The sequence below is a fragment of the Phocoena phocoena genome, chromosome 3 (genome assembly GCF_963924675.1).
Source record: "Phocoena phocoena chromosome 3, mPhoPho1.1, whole genome shotgun sequence".
NCBI lineage: Eukaryota > Metazoa > Chordata > Mammalia > Artiodactyla > Phocoenidae > Phocoena > Phocoena phocoena.
This window is the reverse complement of record NC_089221.1, coordinates 20,454,634-20,474,776: the sequence shown is the minus strand read 5'-3', so window position 1 is coordinate 20,474,776 and position 20,143 is coordinate 20,454,634. Positions and strand designations below refer to the sequence as shown.

The following is a 20,143-nucleotide window of genomic DNA, read 5'->3' as shown; positions in this document are numbered from 1 at the left end:
AGTACCTAGAATTTGTAAGAATTACAAAGAAAGAATGTTACTGAAGCATTCTTTAATTTTTTAAACACTGATTGAAGCCGTACTATGTGGAAGGATGTATGATAGGAAATAATAATAAAGTAATAATTTTATAGAGAGAAATAAGGAACAGAATACATACATAAGTGGTTTGCCGTTTGAAAGATTATAAAACACAACACTTCTCTCTCTGTCTCTCTCACACACACATACACACACACAAATAAACATATATACACTTTTATTTTATTATATTGTAGTTTCCCTCACACATAGTCTCCTTCACTCTTTTGCTTGCTTTTGTATATAGGTGGAGTTTGTATATAGGCTGCATAAATGTAAGTATATATGCATATATATGTATATATACACATATATATGCACATATGCATGTAAACTTATATACACACATATAACTGGAGAATGATATAACAACATTCACACTATAATTGTCAATTAAAGTCTAAATCATAAAATGATCAACCCTTCAGACGTAAGGGAACCAGGAAAGAGAAAAATATTTAAGTGTTTTCCAGGCAGGAAAACAGGCATTGAGGGGGAGAGCATTTTTGTTAGGGAGGATGGAATGAACACAGGTGACATTCAGAGAAATGCATGTGATTTGGTGTGGCTGGATCCCAGGGCTTGAAGCAGGTGTTGTGAGAGATGAGAATGGAAATATAGCAGAGTCAGCATCATGAAAAGGGTTGGATACAAAAATAAAATATTACATATATTATGTAAGGGAGTATTTTTTAAGAGAGCACCAGGCACAGTTCTTCATTTTGTCTAATTATTCTGGCAGCAACGAAGCACATTGCTTGGATCGGAAGAGCAAAGGTTGATGAGAGTCTGAACTGAAGCTGAGGAGAGGAGGGATTTGAGATATAGTTAAGTAGTTGAGCCGTAGGATGTAGTAATTAGGTCGATAAAAGTTTCGAGGGAGAAAGACAGCAAAAGATACTTTCTAGTTTTCTACCAGAAGAGCTTTTTTGAAGAGAGACAGGGATTTCAGTTTGATTCGAACGTTTTAAATTAAGATTCTTGCAGAAAGATAGTGGTTTTAAATACCTAGGAGACAGTGAACTATGTTGATCTGATGTACACAGCACGATATATAAGTGAGAACAGACATGATGATCTCAGCTAAGCTAAACGTTTAGAGTGACATAACTGAGGAAATGTACGATTCCCAAGTATGATGAAATATATACTTCTCTAAGAAAAATAGAAATTATACAAAAATCCACTTGGAGCTCTCCAGTTATTCCCATGGAAAGTTGCCTTAGACTAAACGATTTAACATTTTTGCATCAGGGGATTCGAAGTCCCTTTGTGTTATGGTATCCTCTAGAACACACTTGGAATATACCCCTGGGTAAGTATAGAGAGAGATATATAGAAACAGAACTAGCTGTGCAAATATATTTAGACTCAGTTAAGCCGCTGTTACAGAGTTTTTAGTAAGCCTACAATTTCAGGGAAGACGCATTGCAGAGACTGAGTACCTAGTACAATGTAATATGTTTATGAATGACTCCAAGGTTATCTTAACCTCCCCTGATTCTATATACTTTTTATGTTCCTACACATTGCAGTTGTGTGTATTTATTGATGCCAGTTAACTTGGAGACAATTTCAAAGAAATGAATCAAGATGGATTCCCTAGTCTCTGGGAATCAATGGCAGCTTCTCTAAAAGCTTTGTCCTGTTGCTTTCTTCAATGGCATGAACAGGAAACTAAGACATCTTGCAGCATCTCATATTGCTCTAATTTAACTTAAATGCCCAAAGCTAAGTTGGTGATCATGTCTCTAGTGCTCACAGAGTAGATTTCTGCCTCTCCTCTGGTGGGAGTCTTCAATTCCAAACCCTCAATCCTCTGTCAGTCTCTGGTGTGACTTTCAGCTCTCCGCTCCTTTTCCTAAATGCCCATTTAGCATTGCATAATTTCCTTAACTGCTCTGCAGTTTCCTCTCAGGAGCTTTATCTTGTTTTTAATTTCTTCCTGTTAAGCTCATTAAAAAACATCTTTTAAACATTATACAATGGAATGGTTTATAAACGTGCATAATTGTGTCATTTTTCTTAGAGCAAGTGTTGTTTGAGATTATTATGCAGCGTAGAGATGTGACAATAAGATTACGCACAAAGCAAATAAAAAAATTAAACTAATGTTAAATTATTTTGTTATTCACATATGTGGTGCTTTTTTCTCATAACTCTGGAAAAGTAGAAAGTTAATGTAAATGTGAATAGAAACAAGGGCAGGGAACAAAGGAAAGAGTCCAATTATATTTCCTGGAACCTTACTGTGTTTTATCAACAAAACAAAACGGCAACTATCTGTTGCCAAGCTTCCAAAGCCGTGTTTGCCCTCTTAGCTCTCCCATTTGTTTTCTGGCATCTATTTTGCTGTTCCTGAGGAAGTCACGCTGTCGCATCTCTTACTGTGCCCATCTTATGCCTTTCCTCCAAAGTCTCTTACATTGAGCTGTCAGTTACTTCTGTTTCCAGTATACAAATCTGCAGTGTTTTTAATACTCAAGTGCAAAGGTTCTATTGATCAAATTTTTGGTGGAAAAAGTGACCTGGAATACTTAATCTTGAATCAAAAACAAAAAAAAACAAAAGAAAACAGAAATGCATTAAAATTGTTTTAAGTCTTTAATAATGAAAATTTAGATGTTATGTGAGGTTGTCGTTAATAGCCTCAGAATACACTTATTTAAGTAGTCTTATCTTTTGGCCAGTCCTTAGGAAGTATTCTTTGCAATATTACCATTTAGATTTTTATTTCTAAATACAATTTTTCATAGGTGATATGGAAATGGCAATTACCTTTCTCCTCCTTGCATTTGTACCTTGCACTTAAGTCGATAACCAAACCAAGAACATACCCACTGGGAAGAAATATTTATCTGCCCTAAACATTAAAAGAGAAGCAAATGATTCAATCAGACACCTGGGAATGAATTTCAAACAACTATAAATTGGAATTGACAGGAAAGCATACCACATAATTAAAGCTTCATCAACTGTAAGATAAAAAATAAGGAGCATACAAATAGACGTCTTTAAGGAAACATGACACGTAAGATGGGTGACAGGTGCTACTTTGCCTTTGTCAGTGTGTGCAGTACAATCTATCTCCTTTCTGGATCCCCTCCCCCTACATGGTAAACACCCTTGCATCCTCTTAATGAAAGCAATTTCACTTTGCTTGACAAACTAAGATACTTGTGTTCAACAGACGAGTCTTGGAAAAAAATTTAAAAGCATGAATGAATAGCTCTTTCATACCTTTAAAATATAGAAATGCAGTTTTTAAACTTTGAAGTAAACCCAGTAAATCTCATCCCTGAATAGTTTTCTGAGTATAAACGCAGTTCCAGAGAAAACATTATCCAATTATATATCTTGGGCACTGAATAAATATTTGTTGGATGACTTAACTACTAAAGTTACCATATAATCAAAATGATCATGAATATGTGCGTTCTATATGTGTATACAACATATATACCTTTAATATAGCTATCTGAATTATTTAACAGAAGAACTAAATCTATGCTATTTTGATGAATGACCTCAATCTTAATCATTGCTTTTCTGTAAAGTATGGAACTCCTTGAAAACACTTTTATTAGTATTTCAAGGAAAAATAAATATACTTTTGTGCATGTATATACACACACTCACTATGTGTGTGTGTGTGTGTGTGTGTGTGTGTGTGTGTGTCCCTTATATATAAAATGATTTAGGCTTATTATAATGTGAATCAATGGAGCATGATCCCTTCCCTGGTAAACCTCAGAAAGTACTGAAAATTAACATGGATAATGCGTACTGTCATCAAAATGATATAAACTTTGTGATGGAGATCGTCTCTGCACCAACCAAGAAATAAAATGAAGTAATAAGTGATTTTGGATCCTTGACCAGAACTATTATGACAAGTTCAAAGCAGACAGATTTTCAGAATCTAAGACTGTGTCTAGAAATCCAAGTAATCTCATAAAAGTCCAAGCTAAAAATAAAAAGTGGGAGAACAAATTCCCAGAGAATACTCCCAGTGAAATCTATGTACAGTAAAATTAATGAAACCAAAAAGCTGTTTTTTTTTTCTTTTGTTCTCTCTCTCTCCATGTTAAAAAGATCCATGATACAGAAACTTTTTACTATAACCTGATAATCTCCAATAATATCAGGTCAATTTTCTATTTAATTTTTTAAAAAATAATTTGCTTCAGGGAATTCCCTGGTGGTCCAGTGGTTAGGACTCAGTGCTTTCATTGCCGAGGGCGTGGGTTCAGTCCCTGGTTGGCAAACTAAGATCCCGTGTGCTGTGTACCCTGGCCAAAAAAAAAAAAAAAAAAATTAAAAAAAATAAAATAATTTGCTTCAAAGTATTAAATTCATAGATAAAATTTTTAAATGAGAAATAAGCCACCCATTCCATTCTTCCTCACCCATAGCTCTATAATCATCACAGAAAACAACTTTAAACTCTTACTCTTTTTAGTTCAGCTAGGTTAAGCTGTAATTCTCTAAGTAATATTTTCTTGTTATTTTTAAAATATTTTTTACATTACCTTTTGACTTCTTTTCATTATTCATGAAAATGGAGTTCAGTAGCATCTCAGTCTATGCTCCCCTTAATATAATTATGATAACACTTTTTAAAGTTTCTCTATTGGTTTGCTTAGAAAATTTAATTGTTATGAAATTTCTTTTATATCCACCATTCTCAGCCTTCCTCTCTGTCTTTCTGTCCCAAAGGCATTCTCACTGAAGCACTAAATATATTTAAGAACCATTTAACTGTCTTAAGAAAAAGCTCTACAATTTTTAAAATACACTTTTCAAAGTACTATACTATTACCTGTAAAAGTTTGGTCTTTAGTCCAAAAATGTATACAAAAGCATACACTGGCTCTCAAAAGTCTTAGAGGAGAAATCATTTCCCATGTAATGATTTCAACTACTGACTATTAAAGATCTCTTTAGCAAAGTTGTATTTTCTGAGATGTTACAGGTTTGTGCTTTAGATGTGCAGTGGGTACAGCTGTTCAAAATTTGTTAATGAAAAACTCTATAGCACTTAGCTTCATTCTGGCAACATTCAGAGTTGCAAACCTAGATTCCTCAGTATTCCGCTTCCAATATGGGCTGGCTAATCTCTATAGCTCAAGAAAATCTGCCATCCCAGACATTTCTTTTTCACTTTTGTAACTTGGATACGTAGCTCTGTAGATCTCCTGTATTCCTGTATCTTGATTTAGCCCATTATTTTCCTGGAATACATTCGTTAGTTTCTTTTAGAAAGCCCAAAGGCAGAGAAATTTGCTGAGTCTAAAATTATCTTTATTGGGCTATCATACTTGATTAATATGGTGCCTATAGTGAATATTCAAGGTTCAAATAAATTTATCATCAAATTTTGATGACATTGCTCAATATCCTTCTAGGATCAGAGGTTACCTTGAAAGGTCCATTGACATTTTGATCCGTGCCTTTTATTTTTTCCAACCACACAATTATATATTAATTTTTAATTGTGTGTACTTCCTTCCATTGTCCTCTAGTTCACCAATTCTGTCCTTTGGTGATTTTAATTTTCTGTTTAACCCATCCATTATTTTTTAACTGTTTTGACTTCAACTATTATATTGTTAATATCTATGTTTTGTATTTGGCTTCATATCAATATAGCCACCCACTTTTCATTGTCTAGTAAAAATATTATAACTTTTACTCCTTAAAACATAATGAATATATTTTTAAAATATTCTTCATGTGATGACTCCACATTAGTTGTTTTGTTGATATGATTCAGCTAAAGTGCTTAATTTGTTTTGTTTTGTGTTTTTGAATTTTATTTTATTGTTGCTTTTCAGTGTTTTGTTTTTGTTTTCCTGCTGACACTCACTTATATTTCCTTTTGTTGTTATTATATATATATATATATATATTTAATTAATAATCATTGAAATTTGTGAGACCTGAAGTTGAATTTTACTTTATATTTTTAAATAAATCTTTATTGGAATATAATTGCTTCACAATACTGTGTTAGTTTCTGTTGCACAACAAAGCGAATCAGCCACATGCATACACATATCCCTATCTCCCCTCCCTCTTGAGCCTCCCTCCCACCTACCCTATCCCACACCTACAGGGTCAATGACCCCACCTACAGGGTCATTGCAAAGCACCAAGCTGATCTCCCTGTGCTCCGCTGCTGCTTCCCACTAGGTAACTATTTTACATTCAATAGAGTATACATGTCGATGCTACTCTCACCTTGCCCCAGGTTCCCCCTCCCACACCGTGTCCACAAGTCCATTGTCTACGTCTACATTTTTATTCCTGCCCTGCAACTAGGTTCATCAGTACTTTTGTTTTTTAGATTCCATATATATGCGTTAGTATATGGTATTTATTTTTCTCTTTCTGATTAACTTCGCTCTGTATGATAGGCTCTAGGTCCATCCACCTCACTACAAATAACTCCATTTTGTATCTTTTTATGGCTGAGTAATATTCTATTATATATATGCCACATCTTCTTTATCCATTCATCTGTTGATGGACATTTAGGTTGCTTCCTTGTCCTTGGCTCTTGTAAAAAGAGCTGCAGTGAACACTGTGGTACATGTCTCTTTTTGAATTATGGTTTTCTCAGAGTATATGCCCAGTAGTGGGATTGTTTTGTCATATGGTAGTTTTATTTTTAGTTTTTTAAGGAACATCCATACCATTTTCCATAGTGGTTGTATCAATTTACATTCCCACCAACAGTGCAGGAGAGTTCCCTTTTCACCACACACTTTCCAGCATTTATTCTTTCTAGATATTTCGATAATGGCCATTCAGACTGGCACAAGGTGATACCTCATTGTAGATTTGATTTGCATTTCTCTAAAAATTAGTGATGTTGAGCAACTTTACATGTGCCTTTTGGCCATCTGTACGTCTTCTTTGGTGAAATGTCTGTTTAGGCCTTCCGCCCATTTTTTAAATGGGTTGTTTGTTTTTTTGATATTGAGCTCCATGAGCTGTTTGTATATTTTGGAGATTAATCCTTTGTCTGTTATTTCATTTGTAAATATTTTCTCCCATTCTGAGTGTTGTCTTTTTGTTTTGTTTATGATTTCCTTTGTTGTGCAAAAGCTTTTAAGTTTAATTAAGTCCCATTTGTTTATTTTTGTTTTCCTTACTCTAGGCGATGGGTCAAAAAAGATCTTGCTGTGGTTTATGTCAAAGAGTGTTTTTGTTATGTTTTCCTCTAAGAGTTCTACAGTGTCTGGTCTTACATTTAGGTCTTTAATCTATTTGGGGTTTATTTTGTGTATGGTGTTAGGGAGTGTTCTAATTTAATTCTTTCACATGTAGCTGTCCAGTTTTCCCAGCACCACTTATTGAAAAGGCTGTCTTTTCTCCATTGTATGTTCTTGTCTCCTTTGTCATAAATTAGGTGACCATGTGTGCATAGGTTTATCTCTGGGCATTCTATCTTGTACCATTGATCTATATTTCTGTTTTTGTGCTAGTACCATACTGTCTTGAATACTGTAGCTTTGTGGTATAGTTTGAAGTCAGGGAGCCTGATTCCTCCACCTCCATTTTTCTTTCTCAATATTGCTTTGGCTATTCGGGGTCTTTAGTGTTTCCATACAAATTGTAAAATTTTTTGTTCTAATTCTGTGAAGGAAGCCATTGGTAGTTTGATAGGGATTGCACTAAATTGGTAGATTGCTTTGGGTAGCATAGTCATTTTTGCAATATTGATTCTTCCAATGCAAGAACATGGTATATTTCTCCATCTGCTATGTCATCTTTGATTTCTTTCATCAGTGTTTTATAGTTTTCTGAGTACAAGTCTTTCACCTCTTTAGGTAGGTTTATTCCTAGGTATTTTATTCTTTTTGTTGCAATAGTAAATAAGAGTGTTTCCTTAATTTCTCTTTCTGATTTTTCATTGTTGGTGTATAGAAATGCCAGAGATTTCTGTGCATTAATTTTGTATCCTGCAACCTTACCAAATTCATTGATTAGATCGAGTAGTTTCTGGTGGCATCTTTAGGACTTTCTTTGTATAGTATCATGTCATCTGCAAACAGTGACAGTTTTACTTCTTCTTTTCCAATATGTATGCCTTTTATTTATTTTTCTTCTCTGATTGCTGTGGCTAGGACTTCTAAAACTATGTTGAATAAGAGTGGCAAGACTGGACATCCTTGTCTTCTTCCTGATCTTAGTAGAAATGCTTTCAGTTTTTCACCATTGAATATGATGCTTGCTGTGGGTTTGAAATATATGGTCTTTATTCTATTGAGGCAGGTTCCCTCTAGGCCCATTTTCTGGAGAGATTTTATCATAAATTGGTGTTCAATTTTGTCAAAAGCTTTTTCTGCATCTATTGAGTTGATCATATGTTTTTTTTTCCTTAATTTGTTAATGTGGTGTATCACATTGATTGATTTGCATATATTGAAGAATCCTTGCATCCCTAGGATAAATCCCACTTGATCATGGTGTATGATCCTTTTAATGTACTATTGGATTCTGTTTGCTAGTATTTTGTTGAGGATTTTTGCATCTATCTTCATCAGTGATATTGGTCTAAATTTTCTTTTTTGTGATTCTTTTTCTGGTTTGGGGATCAGGGTGGTGGTGGCTTCATAGAATTAATTTGGGAGTGCTTCTCCCTCTGCAATTTTTTGGAAGAGTTTGAGAAGGATTGGTGTTAGATCTTCTATAAATATTTAATAGAATTCACCTGTGAAGCCATCTGGTCCTGGAATTTTGTTTGTTGGAAGATTTTAATCACAGTTTCAATTTCATTACTTGTAATAGGTCTGATTATATTTTCTAATTCTTCCTGGTTCAGTCTTGGAAAATTGTACCTTTCCAAGAATTTGTCCATTTCTTCATGATTGTTCATTTTATTGACATATAGTTGTTTGTAGTAGTCTCTTATAATCCTTTGTATTTCTGCGGTGTCAGTTGTGATTTCTTTTTTCACTTCTAATTTTATTGATTTGCATTCTCTCCCTTTTTTCTTGATGAGTCTGGGTAAGGGTTTATCAATTTTGTTTATCTTCTCAAAAACCAGCTTTTAATTTTATTGATCTTTGCTATTGTTTTTTCTTCATTTCTACTTCATTTATTTCTGCTCTGACCTTTATGATTTCTTTCCTTCTGCTGACTTTGGGTTTTCTTTTTTCCTGTTTCTCTAGTTGTTTTAAGTTACGGTTAGATTGTTTATTTGAGATTTTTCTTGTTTCTTGATGTGAGATTGAATTGCTACAAACTACCCTCTTAGAACTGCTTTTCCTGATTCCCATAAGTTTTGCATTGTTGTGCTTTTGTTGTCAATTGTTTCTATGTATTTTTTTATTTCTTCTTTGATTTCTTCAGTGATCTCTTGGTTATTTAGTAGCACACTGTTTAGCTTCCATGTATTTGTGGGTTTTTCTAATGTTTTTTTCCTGTAATTGATTTCCAATCTCATAGCATTGTGGTCAGAAAAGATGCTTGATATGATTTCAATTTTCTTAAATTTTCCAAGGCTTGATTGTGACCCAAGATGTTATCTATCCTGGAGAATGTTCCATGTGCACTTGAGAAGAAAGTGTATTCTGCCACTTTTGGGTGGAATGTTCTATAAATATCAATTAAATCTATCTGTTCTATTGTATAATTTAAAGCTTGTGTTTCCTTATTTATTTTCTGTTTGGATGATCTTTCCATTGGTGTAAGCGGGATGTTAAAGTCCTCTACTATTATTGTGTTACAGTCGATTTCTCCTTTCATGGTTGTTAGCACTTGCTCTATGTATTGAGGTGCTCCTATGTTCGGTGCATAAACATTTATAATTGTTATATCTTCTTGAATTGATCCTTTGATCATTATGTAGTGTCCCTCCTTATCTCTTGTAACAGTCTTATTTTAAAGTCTATTTTTTCTGACATAAGTATTGCTACTCTAGCATTCTTTCAATTTCCATTTGCCTGGAATATCTTTTTCCATGCATTCACTTTCAGTCTGTATGGATCCCTAGGTCTGAAGTGGGTCTCTTGTAGACAGCATATATATGGGTCTTCTTTTTGTATCCATTCAGCCGGTCTGTGTCTTTTGGTTGGGGCACTTAATCCATTTACATTCATGGTTATTATTGATATGTATGTTCCTATTACCATTTTCTTAATTGCCTTGGGTTTGTTTTGTGGGTCTTTTTCTTCTCTTGTGTTTCCCGCCTAGAGAAGTTTGTTTAGCATTTGTTGTAAAGCCAGTTTGGTGGTGCTGAATTCCCTTAGCTTTTGCTTGTCTGAAAAGCTTTAGATTTCTCTGTCAAAACTGAATGATATCCTTGCTGGGTAGAGTAATCTTAGTTGTAGGTTTTTCTCTTTCATCATTTTATCTTGCCACTCCCTTCTGGCTTGCAGAGTTTCTGCTGAAAAATCAGCTGATAACCTTATGGGGATTCCTTTGTATGTTATTTTTGTTTTTCCCTTGCTGTTTTTAATATTTTCTTTTGTAATTAATTTATGTTAGTTTGATTAATATGTGTCTTGGTGTGTTTTTCCTAGGGTTTATCCTGTTTGGGACTCCCTGTGCTTACTGGACTTGGGTGACTATTTCCTTTCCCCTATTAGGGAAGTTTTCAACTATAATCTCTTCAAATATTTTCTCAGACTCTTTCTCTTTCTCTTCTTCTTCTGGCACCCCTATAATTCAAATGTTGGTGCGTTTAGTGTTGTCCCAGAGGTCTCTGAGATTATCTTCAATTCTTTTCATTCTTTTTTCTTTATTCTGCTCCTTGGCAGTTATTTCCATCATTTTGTCTTCCAGCTCACTTATTCGTTCTTCTGCCTCAATTATTCTTTTATTGATTCCTTCTAGTGTATTTTTCATTTCAGTTATTGTGTTGTTTATCTCTGTTTGTTGTTTATTTCTTCTTGATCTTTGTTAGACATTTGTTGTATTTTCTCAATCCATGCCTCCATTCTATTTCCGAGATTCCAGATCATCTTTACTATCATTACTCTGCATTCTTTTTCAAGTAGATTGTCTATTTCCTCTTCATTTATTTAGTCTTGTAGGTTTTACCTTGCTTCTTCATCTGTGACATACTTTTTTGCCATGTGATTTTTTTTCTTTTTTTACGAGTGGGATGTGTTCCTGCCTTACTGGTTGTTTGGTCTGAGGCTTCCAACACTGGAGTTTGTTGGCTGTTGGGTAGAGCTGGATCATGGTGCTGAGATGAGGACCACCGTGAGAACTCACTTCGATGAATATTCCCTGTGGTCTGAGGTTCTCTGTTAGTCCAGTGTTTCAGACTCAGAGCTCCCACTGCAGGAGTTTTGGCTTGACCCCTGGCTCATGAACCAAAATCCCACAAGCAATGTGGGGTGGCAATAAAAAAAAAAAAAAGAGAGAGAACAATAACAAAGTAAAAAATAAAATTAGACTAGGAAACTAACAGATATGTTAGAAAGAATATGAAAATAAAAATATAGATGAAACAACTGGAGGGTACAACAGTACCACAATAGTAAAAAAGAGGAGGAGGGAAAAGAAAAAAAAGTGAGGGGGAGGCCTTGGCTGTGGAGGGTGGGGCCTAAGCAAGGGCGAGGTTTGGGCAGTGGTCAGGGCCTATGCTTAGGACCCACAAGCTAGGACAGGCCCTGGGGACTGTGGGAGGTGGAGCTTAGGCTCAAGGAACAGAAGGGGCCCAGGTGTGCCCCCCACCCCTGGTCTCAGAGAACAGGGGACCTTACCTGGGAGCCCAACAGGCTTCCTGGTCTTGAGTGGGCAGGGTATATGCCCTCTGCTCCTCTCCCACTCCTCCCAGAGGACCCCTCCCACCTGCCTCTCCTGATGTCCCTGGTCTCAGGGACATCGATCCTGTCTGACCTCCATTTCTCCTCCCCCCTCAGTCCCCCATGTCTTACCAGTTCACTTGATGTTTCCCCCTGTCTCCTTGGGCTTCAGGGTCCCCCACCAGCAGGTGGCAGGTGCCCTAATTGTGGGGAGATGCTAACTCAGCATCTTCCCACACTGCCATCTTAGAGGGTTCTTCCTGAAGTTGAATTTTAAATAGAAGATGTTTACTTCCATCAAGTACCAGGAATACTAACGACACTTTTAAGTAATGCTTAATTTGACAATTATTTATGATGTATATCGGTTTGCTTGTTTGTTTTACGTTTTCATGCAGTATGTAATAACTACAAGAGAATATAAGTTGTACCACTTTAACGCATTACAAGGACTTTAAAAATAGTTTGCATTCACATGCATGATCCTTGAATTTTGTGTTCATATATGTACATGTTCAAGAGAGATTATTCACATATATAAATATATATACATAGTATTTATGTTTTTCTAAACAAAATATTGTTGAGTTCTTATTTATGGTTTATAAAAATAGTATCACACCATATATAATTTTCTGAAATTTGTCTTTTTCCACTTAATATGATGCAACTAAGATTCATCCACATTTTTTCTGATGTAACTATAGCTCATGGTTTTCAATTTTGTATTATGTTGGGATGTGTGATAATGTAACAATTTATTTACCTATTCTCATGCTGTTTGACATTTGGTTCCCTTCCTCTTTTTTTTTTTTTAACTTTACAAACAATAATTCCATGTTTAACTTTACATAACTTTACAAACAATGGCATTTCTGCAGCTATTTTCCTCATGCACATTGCTGGATTTTATTTATGCTAATATGTAACAACATATAATCCTGTTATGGGTTGAATTGAGTCCCCCCAAAATATGCTTTTAAGTCCTAATCCACAGTATTTCAGAATGTGACCTTATGTGGAAATAGGGTCTTTAGAGGTGATCAAGTTAAAAGGAGATCATTAGGGTTGGGACCCTTTTCCAATATGACTGATATCCTTAAAAAAGGGGGCAATTTGGATACACAGAGAGACACACACTAAGGGAGTACAATGTGAACATACAGGGAAAAGATGGCCATATAACTGGAGTTATGCATCTACAAGTCAAGGAATACAAAGAATTGCTGGCAAACACTAGAACCTATAAAAGGGAAAGAAGGATCTTCTCTAGAGCTGTCAAGGAGAAAATGGCCCTGCCAGATACATAGATTTCAGACTTCTAGCCTTCAAAACTATAAGACAATAAATTTCATATTGTCTAGGTGGTTTAAAGCCACCTAGATTTTTGTACTTTGTCATAGTAACCCAGGAACTGAAAATTTCCCAAAATCATTGTGTCAAATTTAACACCAATCAGCTCTGCATAATAGTTCCTCTTAGACCACATACTTTTTACATTTGGTTTTGTCAGACTTTATTTTTATTAGTTTAGTAGGTGTAAAATGATATCACATCATGTCCTTAATTTAATTTGCATTGCTTGATTAAGATCCAGTATATTTCTCTATGTTTATTTGTCTTTCTTGTTTATTCTACTGTAAACTCTTTTCCATTTACATCCCTGACTAAATTTTCTACTAGCTTATAAGCATACATCTGTATGTATGTACATGTGTGTGTATACTCCAACAGGCATTTGGCATGTTGTTCTATATCTTATGGCATCTGACTCCATCATTTTTCTTCCTTTGTGTCTTTATGAGCCAAGTATTTACAACTGTATTTTCATTGAGCTATGTAATACATCTTTCCAGGGCTATTAATGTCTCTCACTTTTGGAAAAGGCACTTGAGGGAGAAAGGTATGAGGAGAGGTAGTGAGGAAGGGTCCTTCCAGTATCATAATCTCAGTGGTTTTCTTATCCACATAGATTCTCCATGAAATATTGGATTGGCCAAAAATTTCGTTCGGGTTTTTCTGTAAGATCTTAGGAAAAAACATGAACGAACTTTTTGACCAAATAATTGTAGCCTGCCTTGTGAACCTTCACCCCTTGTGTTGTGGAGGCCACAGTGTCATCTTTCTCCCCTAGTGGCTAAAGTTGCTTATATCTGTAAAAATAGAGCTCTTCAGGGTCATCCAAACCCACACAATGAATGCAAAATGTCATAAAGGGTGGCTTGTGTCTAGATCACCCTTCCACTAAATGCAAAACACTTATTGTGGAGACTATTTGCTGTTGTATAACTACCCTGAAGATAGCTTGGAGTTTGATATGTATTCTTCTTGCTTCAAGAGGCCATAAAAATAAGGATCAATTTTTGAAAATGGCAAATATCTTCAGACCAAAAGTGAACTTCAGTTTTCTACTTACTTCTCTAGGTTCTCATTTTCCATTCAATTTGGAGCTTATACTTTTTTAACACCTTCAAATGTGTATCTCTATCTCTGTGATCCACAGAGATAGTATTGTTTTTCAGCTAAAAAGTTCAACTGAATTAAGTTACATTTCCAGAAACCTAATCTGATTTTATGTGTTTTAATCAACTAAATAATTATTTTCTTATCAAGGACCAAATTTTCAAAATGCTGTACAATAGAAGCAAGTTGATTGGGTTCTTTGTACTTTTCTATGATCCCAATAATGTCTGATACCTCATTTAACTTCTATCTCAAGGAATTCTAATTTCACTTTCCTTTCTATTCCTTAGACAGTAAATCTCCAAGAAGAATTTGTTTATATTATAGAAAAACACTGTATTAGTGACCAGTGTTTGGTCATTAGGGTTTTGTTTTTTTCTAGTGAAATGGAATTCTAGGCCTTTTTCAGTGACTGTGATTAAAACAAAAATGTGCAACTGCTTTAGAAGTATGAATTTATAAATAAAGATTTGTGTATTCAGTTCTAATATTACAGTGTTTCTATTTAAATATTTTTGTTCTATTGTACTACAGGGTTTTCTCTTATGCTGAAAAGCCTTAAATACTAATATTTTAAATCATAACACTCTAAATTCCTTTGAAGTTTACAGATATTTTATTTCTAAAACAAAGATCAATTAATATGTTAACAGGCAATAACTTACTGTTATTTAAATTTTTATATCAAAAACATAATTAGACTTACATTTCAAATACAAATAGCTTCCTTTTGCCTTTTTTGACATATTTGCATGTTATGAAAGAAGAGTTGCTCCATTTACTAAAATTTTGAATACTACACTATATTAAAAAACTCATGGTTCTTTCTTCACTAAAAGAAGTCAGGGCTCAACTTGGAGACATGGTTGATTTCAGGGCTTGGGCAGGGAAAATATAAGATGAACCCACAACATTTTGTGATGCTGGGAATTAAGGAAGTACTTCCCCCCTAAAAAAAGTAAATAAATAATGGAGGCATGTTGAAAAGACACCAGAGCCAACCTAGAAGATCACCCAATGACCAAGCCTGTAAGAACTTGCACAAAATAATAAATAACCATGTTATTAGATTATAACACATAGAATAAAATAGATGTCCTTGCTGATACAAATAAATAAGTAGGGGAGAAAGGGCAGCTTTTCCTTACAGAAGAATTCCAATTAATATATGTGGAAATAATGAAGAAAATAGAAGATCACCATTAAAAGCACCATTAGAAAGAAAATAGAAGATCACCATTAATGGTACATTAGAATAATTGCACCATTAATTATTGCAAGGAAGATCATTGATTATAAAATTACTGAGCAGACTTTTGAGGAAAAATAGGATATTTGCATAATCTTGAAGTATATTTCCCCAAATATATACTAATTATAAAGAAAAACTATTTACTTAACAAATGAAAAAGACTGGCAGAAACACCTTCTTAACCAAGAGATCAAGGTTAATATCAACAGTCATAAGACATATTTGCATCCAATGCTACACTGAAAACAGATCACTCTTATGATATCCTTGACAAAAAAAAAAGAAATGCATGACCTCGATTTAATCATGAGAAAATATGAGACAGACCTAATTTTAAAGATTTTTTATAAAATAACTGACCAGTATTCTTTAAAGGTGTCAAGGTCATAGGAAGCACGGAAATACTGAAGAACTCTCACAGATTGGAGGAAAATAAATAGGCATGACAACTAAATACAAAGTAGGATCTCTGAAAAGACTTTAATGGAATAGCTGGTGAAATTAAAACAAAGTCTGGATTTTGTTAATAGTAAAGTGATTAGAATAGTGTTTCTCACATACTAAACTTTATACTATATAGGAGATTATGAATTAAAAATTTAAAATGAACTTGCTAAATATTATACAGTCAGGTATGGTACAGCTTGAGTTTTAACCCACACTATATAACCACTGGACTTTTCTTGTCTGGTTTTGGTATCAAGGGCATACAGTACTGATCTCACATAATGAGTTGGAAAACAGTCCTCATTTTTCTTTTCTCCAGAAGACTTTGCACATAAAGCTGTAAGTTACTTTCTTTAAGTAGAATCATTTTCTCTTCACCACATATTTGAGTTCCTTTTCATTTCTTTTTCAATTTTTTTGTCTCCCAATTTGTATTTTATTTGAACCATCAGTTGTGTAGAAGTTTTTCTTAATTCTTCTAAAATTTCAAGAATATGAGTATTTGAGGGATTATCTTTTTTGTTTTAACCTCTATCTTAATTGTGTCCTGGTCAGAGAATTTAGTAGATACTGATTTATTAAAATGTATTCCAACTTGTCTAATAACTTAATACTTGATCAAATTGGGTTCAATGTTTCATGCCTGCTTGAAAAGAATCTATATTCTCTAGATGGTGCATACAGGTTTTATATATATAAATATCAGTTGAAACATCCATATTATTCGCATTTATTTTATTAAGTAGTCCATGTATTTATAATGTTTCTAGTCTGGTTGACTGATCATTTATTGAAAAAACTTATTTTGGGCTGTATTCCACATATACTCTAGGTTTGAGAATAGATAATCATGGTACTAAAGATTTTTTTTTAAAACCCGGATTTTATAAGACATTATAAACCAAATGAAGAAATTAAGAATTTATCCTAACATCAATAAAAAGTGCTTTCAGTAGAGAAGTTAAATCATTTCTGTCTTTTAGAAAGGCTACTTCGGCTCCAGTGTAATAAATCAATTCATTGAGATGCTACTTTTCTAACATTTAATATTTAAAAGAAAGTTGTTGAAGTAAGTAGGCTAGAGTTGATGATGTTCTGAGGTAGAAGCATAGTGAAAATAAATGTATATCAAAAGAAAGAGCTAGAGGTTGCCAGGCAACGTATTGTGTAGAAAATCTTTCATGAGGGAGAAAAGTGTATTAAATTGAAGAAGAAAAGCATATTTTAAAAACCTAAAGGAGACCTAAACCTAAAGGAGTGTTATGGAGACTATTAATTAAGGGAGGGAATGACAATAAAAAGGAGCCAATCTGTGGAGGGCCAGCCTCTGTATGTTTTATTTTAAGTACAAAGAAAGCTATCAAACGGTTTTGAAGTTCTGAATAATTATTGATTAAATTATTGTTTTCGAAGGGATAATATGGATGCAGTGTGTACTGAGAGTAGCTGAGATTTGAGTGCATTTGGCCAAGAATAGCACCTGGTAGACGAGTTAGGAAGCTTCTCAGTTATCCAATATAAGAATAAGTATGGGGCTTCCCTGGTGGTGCAGTGGTTGCGAGTCCACCTGCCGATGCACGGGGACAAGGGTTCGTGCCCCGGTCCGGGAAGATCCCACATGCCGCGGAATGGCTGGGCCAGTGAGCCATGGCCGCTGAGCCTGCACATTCGGAGCCTGCGCATCCGGAGCCTGTGCTCCGCAACAGGAGAGGCCACAGCAGTAAGAAGCCTGCGTATAGCAAAAAAAAAAAAAAAAGAATAAGTAAGTAGAGGCTGCTACATTCAAAGAAATACAATGGGAATATAAAGGTGAAAAAATACAAAGTTGTCCCTGTCATGTATCAATACAACATCCTCATGGTACATACAAATAAACAAGTAAATAATATGGTACACACAAATAAACAAGTAAATAATATAATGCCTAACAGTGACAAGGGATATGAAGAGTTATTGGGAGTGGTCTTCTCAATAAGATTGTTTTCAGTAAGGTTATTTGTGGAAGCTTCTGAGGGGTCAGAGTTGAGCAATCACCTGAAGGAAGAAAGTGAATGAGCCATCTGAATATCTAGGAACAGCTGTTTCTAGCAGAAGAAATAGCAAAGGCAAAGAGAGCCAACAAGACAGTAGCTAAGGAATGAATTGAGAGCTGCATTCAACAATGTGTTACCAGAGATAAATGGAGAGAAAAAATGTACAAAAATAATTAAAAAGTACACATTAAGTGACTAACCAGGGTGTGGTAGAAACTGAGTCTTAATGATGTCTCCTAGAAAAGGACTTTTCAAACTGAGCAGATATAGATGCCTGTATTAGTTTGTTAGGGTTGCCATAACAAAGTACCACATACTGTATGGTTTAAACAATAGACATTTCTTTTCTCACAGTTCTGGAAGCTGGAAGCCCAAGATCAAGGTGGTTTCTTCTGAGGCCTCTCATTGGCGTGTAGATGGCCATCTTCTCCCTGTCTTCACATGGGCTTTCCTCTGTGCCTGTCTGTGTCCAAATTAGGACACTAGTCATGTTAGATTAGGGCTCACCCTAATGTTCTCATTTAACCTTAATTACCTCTCTAAAGACGTTATCTTCTAGTACAGTCATATTTTGAGGTAGTGAATGGGGGTTAGGGGTTCAACATAGGAATTTTGAGGGCCATAGCCCCCTAAACACTCAGCACATAATAGACCCATTTTCTCAGATTTGATAAATTGTGTTATGATTATTTGAGGTTCGTGGAGGGGGGAAGAATTTTATGTGAGGGAAATAGTATGTGAACTATAGAGATATAGGAAATTAATTTTTGACAAGAAGGCTTTGAAAAGTCCAGTTTGATGCAGATCTTTCCTGGAAGTGGCTAACAGAAAGACACATTAGGAAAGATATAGTCAGGCAAGAGCATGACTAGCTAAGAGGTCTGGACTTTATTATGTATATTAAGGAGAATTACTTAAGGTTTATGAGCAAGAAGGTGCTCTAACCAGAAGTGTCCCTCAGGTCGATTAATCTGTCAGTAGCATGTAGTTTATGATCAGGTACTAAAATATAAATCTCATTAGCAGGAGAGGTTGTTCATGCTGAAGCACGAGTAGGTGTACCAGGGGCTTAGATAAATTCTTGTTTTGCTCTGAAATGTAAGGGAATTGGTCAGAATTTAGTGTTTTTACACTGACACAGTGAAGGGCATCTTTGTATTTCTCCCACAGTGTATCCTTTGTGTCTCCTGTCACAAATAGAAGTGGAATTCTTCCCCACTATGGCTGATTTCATGGAATTTTGTAATGTTCTGCCCTGCAGCTGAAATAAACTGAGTAGTAAATAACTAAAAACAACAAAAGAAAAACAATTTTAAAATATGTTCACTGCAATATATAAATATTCACAGTATATTCTGTGATTTGTTGTGATTGTATAAACACACACAGGTACATATGTGCACTCAAAGCTGATATCTAGTTACTTGTGCAAATGCAAAAAAAGACAACATGCTCATTTTTAAAAACAGAACTCCTGATACAGTTAGAGATTGGGTCTCACTATTTATAATAGGCACAGACCAAATCCCCCAGATTTCCACTTTTTCTGTTCCTAGACTTTATATTATCCATGTTGTGTGTATTCAACTTATTAGTCAACATCTAATGTAGAGTTTAAGATTTACAATATTCTCTCATACACATTTTACCTTAGAATACTCTATGGAGAAATCTCTTTCTCTCTCTCTTCTTTTCTGTAATCTTTACAGACACCATCCATCTTCGAGTTCTTGAATCCTCCCCAGTTGGCACATCCATTGGAAGTGTAAAAGCAACTGATGCTGATACTGGGGAAAATGCTGAAGTAGAATACCGAATTATTGATGGTGATGGGACTGATATGTTTGACATCAGAACTGAGAAGGACACACAGGAAGGCATCATCACTGTGAAAAAGGTGCAGAACATCAATAGAAATAATCATCTGACTGTTTAGGAAGTAGGGATTTCGATATGTATTATCCATTCATGCTCTGTCCATTAAGAAATATCCCTAACATGTTCCAATGTAAATGCATAAGTAGGACTTCCCTGGGCACAGTGGTTGAGAGTCCACCTGCCGATGCAGCAGACACGGGTTCGTGCCCCGGTCTGGGAAG

The 20,143-nt window shown here is 34.9% G+C and overlaps 1 protein-coding gene across 2 annotated transcripts in view; it reads left to right on the top strand.

The window, feature by feature from the left end:
- The window catches only part of LOC136120680 (cadherin-10), a 117,734-nt gene that overhangs the window by 72,842 nt on the left and 24,749 nt on the right, over positions 1 to 20,143 (top strand). For both annotated transcript variants that reach the window (XM_065874223.1, XM_065874222.1), the window contains exon 5: positions 19,754 to 19,941. In XM_065874223.1, the coding sequence (XP_065730295.1) occupies positions 19,754 to 19,941 (188 nt within the window). The remainder of the gene's footprint in view (positions 1 to 19,753; positions 19,942 to 20,143) is intronic.